The sequence below is a fragment of the Chinchilla lanigera genome, unplaced genomic scaffold (assembly GCF_000276665.1).
Source record: "Chinchilla lanigera isolate Chin_1 unplaced genomic scaffold, ChiLan1.0 scaffold00012, whole genome shotgun sequence".
In the NCBI taxonomy this organism is placed as follows: domain Eukaryota; kingdom Metazoa; phylum Chordata; class Mammalia; order Rodentia; family Chinchillidae; genus Chinchilla; species Chinchilla lanigera.
In genome coordinates, this window is record NW_004955413.1 from 4098851 (window position 1) to 4107762 (window position 8912).

The 8912-nt window shown below is 49.5% G+C and overlaps 1 protein-coding gene across 2 annotated transcripts; it reads left to right on the forward strand.

The window, feature by feature from the left end:
• Positions 1 to 3889: 3889 nt before the first annotated feature.
• On the forward strand, positions 3890 to 8889 carry Cd27 (CD27 molecule). 2 transcript variants are annotated; one of them, XM_005378767.2, is made up of 6 exons: positions 3890 to 4411; positions 4556 to 4687; positions 7470 to 7634; positions 7815 to 7904; positions 8099 to 8218; positions 8446 to 8889. In XM_005378767.2, exons 1-6 carry the CDS (start codon positions 4276 to 4278, stop codon positions 8568 to 8570), a joined length of 768 nt encoding a protein of 255 aa, XP_005378824.1. In that variant the 5' UTR covers positions 3890 to 4275; the 3' UTR covers positions 8571 to 8889. The 2 variants fall into 2 exon arrangements, with proteins under 2 accessions (XP_005378824.1, XP_005378825.1); XM_005378768.2 differs by lacking the exon at positions 7815 to 7904 and having other exon boundaries at positions 3906 to 4411.
• Positions 8890 to 8912: the final 23 nt, after the last annotated feature.

Here is an 8912-nt window from a genome sequence, read left to right on the forward strand (position 1 = left end):
TGTACTGTTCTTTTGCTATTTTGTAAAGGGTTGTCTGTCTGTTAATGTTTTCCTCCTTTTATTTTTAAAATTAAAAAAATATATAAGGTAGCTGAGTGTGTTTGGAGTTGTTTCTATACCTTCTAATCTGTTCCACTGATCCTCAGGTCTGGTTTTTTTGTTGTTTTTCGTTAGTTGTTTTTGGTTTTTTGCCAGCATCATGCTGTTTTTATCACAGTAGCTTTATTAGTAGTATATTTTAGATACAAATAGTGATAGCATTCATCATAGGGAATCTGCACCTGTGTATGGTACATCTTTATCTCCATAGCTTTGTAGCATAATTTCAAGTCAGGGATTGTGATGTTCCCTTCCTTGCCTTTATTGCCAAGAATTGCTTTTGCTATTCTAGGTCTCTTCTGGTTCAAAATGCATTTTAGGATTGTTTTCTCTAACTCTGTGAGATATGCTATTGGCATTTTGAGCAGGACTGCATTAAATCTGTATTAGCAGTTTTGGAAGTATGACCATTTTTACTATATTGGTTCTCCCTACCCAAGAACAAGGTATACCTTCCTGATAGCCTCTTTGATCTCCTTTTTCAGAGAACTGTAGTTTTCAACATAAAAATGTTTTACTTCCTTTGTTATATTGATTCCTAGGTATTTCATTTTTTTTGGATGCTATTGTAAAAGGTGTTGTTTCCCTAATTTCTCTCCCAGTGAGCTGAGAGAGTGTACACCAAGGCTATCAGTTTTGAGTGTTGACTTTGTAACCAGCCATGCTACTGAATTTGGTTATTAAATCTAAAAGTCTTTTGTTTTGGGGGTCTTCCATGTAGAGTATCATGTCATCCACAAATAGCGATAATTTAACTTCTTCTGATGGAGACCACTACAAAGTGGCTCTGAGCAGGATTTAATATTAACCAACTGGCTTTCCATGTTTACTTGTGAGTTGTCCAAAGCCTAGGCACCTTGTCTGGAGAAGGGCAGCAGACTCAAAGTAAATGAACCTCTGTGAGTCACTGGTCACCACTGAGGCCTGTATTGGCCTGTGAAGCTGTGATGTCTCAAAGGACAAGATAAGGCCACAGCTGAGGACATTTGGCTCCAACCCCAGTTAATTAAAAAGAGACTGCAGCTGCAGGCTCCACGCTCCTACAATAAATACCAAACTAAAGATGAGATAGTTCTTCTGATTGACATATTTACTACTTGGGAAATTCTCCCAAGATCCTGCTCAGATTCCCAGATTTTCTTCACTATTCTGCTCCTTTCTTTGAAAATCAAATAAATATGGGCCACCCAGAGAAGCTCTTGGTCTTAACCCAGAAAACCTTGAATTCTGAGAGAAGGTTGGACCCTCCTGGAACCCTAACATCATTTTAATTGTTTCACTTATTTAAGTCTTTGTTATCCACTCGTTTGGGAGATTGCAGGCCTGGTCAGCCCACAATAACTAAGGGATATTATTAACGTGATATTCTTCCTTTCCTATCGTTATCCCTTGCACTTCTTTTTCTTATCTAATTGCTCTGGCTAATGTTTCCACTACTATATTGAATAAGAATGCTGCCATTATATGTCTTATCTTTTCTCTGATTTTAGAGCGAAACCTTTCACTTTTTGTCCATTTAGTATAATGTTGGCTGTTTGTCATAGATGCCTTTATCAGTAATTGTTTAAAGGTACAAACTTTTGTAGGGTTTGGTTTGGTTTGGTTTGATTTGGTTTGGTTTGGTTTGGTTTCCTGGGAGTTTTTTGAGGCAGAGCCTCCTCACCATATTGCCCAGGCTGGCCTTGAACTCCTGGGTTCAAACCATCCTCACACCTCAGCCTCTAAGCCAGCTTCAGAGGTGTGATTTTATAAGACAAAGTTATGAAGATGGATGAGACAATGTTTGCACCACCTCATGGGTGTATTTAATACCACTGAAGGGCAGGAGATGTAGCTCAGCGGCACAGTGCCTGCCTGGCAAGCACAAGGTCCTGAGTTTGATTCCTGGTTCAAAAAAAAAAAAAAAAAAAAAAAAGAAGTGATAGAAGATGAGCCAGGCGTGGTCACTTACTCCTGTAATCCCAGGCTTAGGGAGGCTAAGGCAGGAGGATCACTGAGAGTTTGAGGCCAACCTGGGCTACATAGTAAATTCAGGACCAGCCTAAACTACATAGCGAGATCCTGTCTCAAAAAAAGAAAGTCCTCAAAAGAGAAGGGCTCCCGGGGCTCCTGTGGGTGTGTCTTTGCAGAAGCAAGAAAAGTGCACATTTGTTGGGGGAGGCCACACACAGAGAGGCTGGCCTATAAGAGAATATAGTGGTAGATGAGTCCAAGGAAGATGTCAAGAGGCTGCTTTCCTCAGGCCTGGGGACAAGAGGAAGGGGCCATCCAGGCAGCCCGCCTGGGTAGTGCAGAGCTCACTGGAAGGTTGTTCCACTCCCCCAGCAAGGAACCCGGTCCAGGAATCCACCTTTCCTCCTCTAACCAAGGTTCTCCAGGAGGCCAGCAGCCTGCCAGAGTGGTAAGCAGCAGAGGCCTGGGCCTTGGCCCACAGAATGGAGGCCTGAGGTGAGTGGCAGTTCAGGGTCCAGCCCGCGGCACTGTAAGTCCCCTCTGGCAAGTTTCTCCTCAAAGGTCCCTCCCTCATCATTCCTCTCAGGCCTCATGCCTTCCCTCAGAACCTACTGCCACCCCACCTCCCCTTCCCTATCTTGCCACAGGGGAGTGGGGAGGGTGTCTTCTTTGTTCTGCTTGTTTGCTTTGCAGTACAGGAGTTTAAACCCAGGGCCTCAAACAAGTTAGGCAAAAGCTCTACCACTGAGCTACATCCCCAGCCCTTTTTATTTTGAGACAGGGCCCACTAACCTGCCCAGGCTGGCCTTGAACTTAGGATCCTCCTGCCTCAGTTTCCCAAGTAGCTGAGATTATAGCTGTACGTCACAAGACCGGGCTAACAGTGATGACATTTACCAGAACATAGGCATGGGCTGGGACTGTTAGCGACAGCAAAGTCCTCCTGTCCCTAAGTTACTGCTTTTGGTGGAGGGAATCTTGCAGAAAGTCCCACCAGATGGTGAGAGGGATGGTTTTCCACAACTGTCCACGTGGCGACAATGTGTGGCTTCTTGCTTGAGTGGAGCCCCCCTGAGGAACTATAGAGGGGCTTTGAAAGGCGGGGTGGAAAAAATGAAGAGAAAGGAAACTGAAGAGTGAGATAGAAAGAACAGATCTCACAGATCTACCAGGTGCGACCACAGGGCTGTGACATTTCATGAACAGTGTGAAAACAACTGCAAAACCCTGAATGAAAAGTGCCCAGGACAAGCGAGCCGCCCCGTCACTGCATGGGGGAAGGAAGAGACCCACACAGAGACCAGCCAAGTCCCAAGTCCAAGAGGGGAGACGCCTGGCTGCCCCAGGACATAGTGACTATTCAGCCAGAGCAGCAGGGACAGGAGGGTTGAGCAATAGTGGCTCCTATGGCACAGGCTGGCACGAAGACCAGAGGTCACACAGGATCTCCTAGCCACAGTGGGACCAGAAGAGACACAGGTCCAAGACTCTTGCCTTTGATTCCAAACAATGCTGCCGCAAGCTCTCTTGGCCATAAGGGCAGACCTCGATCCACACAAGGCTGGTTATGTCATGATTCGCCCCACTTAGCATAGCCAATAGCTGCGCCACCTCAGTGCTATTTGACCATGAGCCCTTCCAGCTCCAGCAGGATTCTGGCTTCAAAAATTCGTCAACTCCAAGACTTTCAAGACTGTGGATCTCAAGGCAAGTTCTCCTTTCTTCTTAAACCACTTATTTCTGAAAGAAGGGATGGAGGTAGGGGAGAGAGGTGATATGCAGATTAACTAGTAAACTGGACAGGGAGCCGTGTGGGCATCTGGGTGTGTAAGTCTGCAAATAAGAGAGGTGGGCACTCTATGACCATACTCTTTTTGTAAAAAATCCTCAGAAGAGAGACAGAGAGATAGAGATAGAGAGAGACAGAGGTGGGGGGCGGTGGAGAACAAGAGAGGAAATATCTTTGAAGAACAGAATGTCTCAGTTTGCCCTTTAACGCCCTCCTCCCTGCTACGCGGAAAAGGGGAAGGAGGTGGAGGATGCTACTGTGAGAAAAAAAAAAAAAAGACCCAGCCACAACAGAGCTTTGCCTGCCACCCAAGTCTAGCTGCCACTGAAGCAAGGCAGCTTGGACACAGTGACTACCATCCAGGAAGAGCAACAAGGCACCAGCACCCAGCAGTCAGCTACCGGCGGGAAGACGCAGCTCCCTGGGCAGCAGCAATGGCCTGGCCCCCTCCTGGCTGGCTCTGCATGCTGGGGACCTTGCTGGGGCTCTCAGCTGCTCCGGCCCCCAAGAGCTGTCCAGAGAGGCACTACCGCTCTCCAGAGAGGCTGTGCTGCCAGATGTGCAGGCCAGGTAAGGCGGGCTGTGGGCCAGATGTGTGGGGACAGGATCTGTGCAGGGAAGAGGGGTGCCTTGTGGCAGCCCCCGCCCCGCCCTGCCCCCAAAAGAGGGACAAGCAGCCCCCTTCAGGCCTGACCCCACGTCCTCTGCTCACAGGAACGTTCCTGGTAAAGGACTGTGACCAGCACTCAACGGCTGCTCAGTGTGACCCGTGTAAACCAGGCCTTTCCTTCTCTCCTGACTACCACAGCAGGCGCCACTGCGAGAGCTGTCGCCACTGTCACTGGGGTGAGACAGGCAAGGGTGTGCGGGTGTGACCCTGGGAAATGGCACTGTGGAGAAGCAGGGGTGGGAGGTCAGTACTAGGAAGGTACCGGGTACTGGATGCCCTAGGTAAGGCAGGTGTCAGTGAAGGGTTATCTATAATTTTAGGGAAGGGGAAAGCAGAGCTTGAAGAGCTTGTGAAAAGAGGCATAGGGATAAGATCAAGACAACAGAAAAAGTGACATGGCTGGGTGTGATAGTACAGGCCTGTAATCCTAGCTACTCAGGAGGCTGAGGCAGGAGGGTCACCTGAGCCCAGGAATTCAAGGCCAGCCTGAGCAATACAGGGAGACATTGCTTCCCCAAAGAAAAGTATATACAAAGAGGGAAGTGATTCTGGGACCCCAAATTTTTGACAAGTAACCAACTCCCAACTGATAAAATACTGTGTTACAGATTGCACATTTGTAAGCCAGCTACTTAACATTTCTAATACTTCTTTCTAAGGAAAAAATAACATAAGCCAGGAGGTAATGACCTTTTTTGCATAAAAGTCTTTTTTCTGGGGTCGGGGCAGAAGAGTATGTATGTGCCCTGTGTTTTTCTTATTTTGTAACTTCATCTCTTTTAAACTTGAGAGATACAGTACCTGTAGTTGTGCTTATGAACTCTACTCTTTTTTTGTTTTTGTTTTCCGGTACTGGGAATCGAACTCACAACCTCATGCTTGCCAGGCAGGTGCTGTGCTGCTGAGCTAAATCCCCAGCCCATGGACTCTACTCTTATTTCTCCATTTTAGCTAAAAATTCAGAAACTATGTCAGCGTACACAACAGCAGGTTTTAAAGTGGTCCCTTTGAACTAACAACCTTCTCCTTCCCTGGAACTACCAAACCACTTAGCGGTACCTCGTGTTTGGTCTCACCAGGTCTTTTACTGCTTTCAAAAAGAAAAGTTTTGTGATTGCAAATCAAAGAGGTACATCTTGTAGCTCAATGGTAAAATGTGTACTTAACATGCATAAGGGCTTGGGCCCCTTTCCCAGTAACACACACACACACACACACACACACACACACACACACAAGCAATATCATTAATATATAAAAAATAGTCCTCAAGAAGCTTTGAGCTGTGATTGTTAAAGATACTTCTCTCTTCCTGGCTGCAGCCTCTGCAGAGTGGAGCCTTTTAGTTACAGCCCTCGCCCCGCTCCTCACTCTGCAGGCCCTGCCAAGCCAGAGCCCTTTCCCTCCTGTACTGAGCCAGTCTTGGCCCCTGCTCTGATCCCAGAACCTCAATCCGCACACAGGTCTCCTCTGGGAGACTCAGCCTTCAGATTCTAAAGTACTCAGGCAGCATCTGGCTACAGAAGGACCCTGGGGACCACACCATAGTGCACCTGGTGCTCTGTCTCAGTGTTTGCATCTTTAAGACGGGAAGTGCCTGACATTAGCTGGCTTTTGTGCTCAGGTTAGACAGGTAAATGGATACTCACCCCTGCAGGCAAGGGCACTTTCTTCATCCGTAGTGAGGAGCCCTGCACCTTCCTCAGCCCTGCCCTTTCCCTTTTAGCAGACAACCTCATGAGCCCCCCATCCTGTCCCCAGTGTCTCCAGCTCTTCCTTAATGGATCCTTGTCCAGGTTGGCTCACACACAGTTCCTGGCCAGCCACAAAGACACTAAATTCTAGTAGCAATCCAGAGTCAGAATTCAGAAGCGGCCACAGCGGTAAGGACAGGAAAGAACCTGTCTCTCCCATGTCCTGACAAAAGGCATAAGGAAAGGAAGTATTAGAGCTGAGAGCGCTCTTTGGCATTCTCCCTTCCTGGGCCCCTCTTCCACCTGTCACAGTTCCAAGGACACGCAGGTTCCAATGAGTGTGCATCCCCGAGGCTCGTGCTCAAGCCTGTCCCACATCTAGGTGTTGCTGTCCTCCAACTCACCCTCCTCTCAGCCCCAACCATCTGCCAACCCAGCCCAGACCCCCCATCACCCCGCACCTGACCCCTACACTGGAGTAAAATTCATGTTTAAAAGGTGAAGGAGCCGAGCATGGTGATACATGCCTGTAATCCCAGCACTCGGGAGGCTGAAGCAGGAGGATTGCTGTAAGTTTAAGGCCAGCCTGGGTTACATAAGGAGTTCAAGGCCAGCCCAAACTACATAATATGATCTTGTCTCAAAACAAAAAAAAAAAAAAGGCAAATGGCAAAGGATGTCTGTAATCAGTAACTCTGTAGTAAAGTTAAAAGCCCATCAGCATCACGGTAACACCATTCCTAACTGCTGAAACTGGGAAATTTCACACAGTGATGGGTTCCTGCAGCACCAAGAATGAACACGCTGCAATTCCAGTCAGCCCCATGGAGGAACTGCATGCACAAGGAGCTCAGAAAAAGAAGCCAGACAGAAATAAGTCCATACTGTATGATTCCACCTACGGCTTATACTTCGGACACATGCACTTCTCTGCACTTATATCACATTTCAGTAGAAAGCTAGGAAAGTATCCATGAGTAATGAAAGAAAGCCATGTAAGTTCTTTCCGCCTTGCAGTTTCCATTTCTGAGCCTAAAGATGTTCTGAAATGACTAACTTTCTTCTTTAGTAACAACCATAATAACATTGAAGGCCAGAGGTGACCATGAGGGAGAGGCAGGCCCTCCTGGGGGCAGGGTGAGGCAGAGGGAATGGAAACGGATCCTGCCCCAAGCTGAGCCTGAAATGGTGCTGGGGACTGAACATGTGGACCCGAAGGTGGCTGAGGCCTGAGTGTCTTCTGTCCCCGACCTTCTTTCACCAGGTATCTCCACTCACAACTGCACCATCACCACCAACACGCAGTGTGCCTGCCCCGTGGGCCGGCAATGCAGGGATGCGGCGTGCACCGAGTGTGACCCTCTTCCGGGCTGGACCATCTCTCCCCTAGGCCCATACCCTCTACCAAGCCACTCACCTTATGCGGACAGTAAGTTCCAGCCCCCACCCCGGTGTCCAGTACTTGGGGCAAGGGTGACACCTCAGCTAGTGCTCCCCACTCCCGCATCCACCCCAGAGAGTTCCTGGCCAGCCTGCTCCTGCCTTCCCAGCAGCTCGTGGGCCTGCAGCACAGAGTGCCCTGCAGGGCTCACTTGGGCTGTTTTCCCAGAGGTGCTGGAGGCCAGGACAGTCAGGGTTGTGCAGACTCCAGCTAGCTTCAGGCAGCTGCCAGCCCTAGCTCTCACCACCCTCAGGCCATGTGAGTTTTCTTCCTAATCCCCAGCCCCAGCGAGAAAGCAGAGAGGCCGGGTAGGACGCTCCGATGACGAGGGATACGAAGAGGGAACAGAGTCTACTGAGAGGGACAAGCTAGGGTAGGAGAGAGAGAGGCAGGGGTGACAGGAGGGCAGGGCCAGACCCTCCCAAAAGCCCTGTGTGCCCTGCCTCTCACAGCCCAGGGGTCCCTGTGCAGCTCAGATTGTGTCCGCCTCTTCGTGATCGTCTCCGGAATACTTTTGGTTTTCACCCTGGCCGGAGCTCTATTCCTCTACCAACAGAGAAAATGCCAATCAAGTAAGAGACAGAATCCAGGCCTCCCATCCTGGCACCATGCCACACCCGCCACCTCAGCCCTGCTGCCACCCCTGGAACCTCCCTGACACCTCCTCAGCCCCAGCCTCACCAGCCCAGTCCCCACTCTCCCGTCCCCCATCCTGGCGCCTTCCTGACAGCCCCAAGTTCAGCCTCCTCAGCTCCTGTCCTCCTGCTTTACCTCCTGTCTACACTTCATTCCTCTGTAGACAAAGGAGCAAACCCAGAGGAGTCTGCGGAGCCCTGTGCATACAGCTACCCCCGGGAGGAGGAGGGCCACACCATCCCCATCCAGGAGGACCACCGGAAGCCCGAACTGCCTTCCTACCCCTGAATAGCTGGGTGGGAGGGAAGGTGTCACCACAACAAGGCCCTGGCCTCTTCTCTGCCCCACTGGCCATCCAAAGCGAGATCAGGACCTATTCCAGTCCGTCCTCTCCTCGAGACCCTTTGCTGTGCACACACTTGACAAAGTGCCTGCCCCAGACTGGCGTGACCTGGACAAGAGCACAGCAAGTCTGGCCCCTGAACTGCAGGACGGCCCAGGCTCTGGCAGTAAAAGCCCCAAATGTTATATCCCTGTCTCAACAACAACATGGGCAAAATAAAAGTGACACCATTGTTTCTCTGGTGTGAGAAACTGAAAGGGTAAATAAGGACTAAAATGTGTATCAGG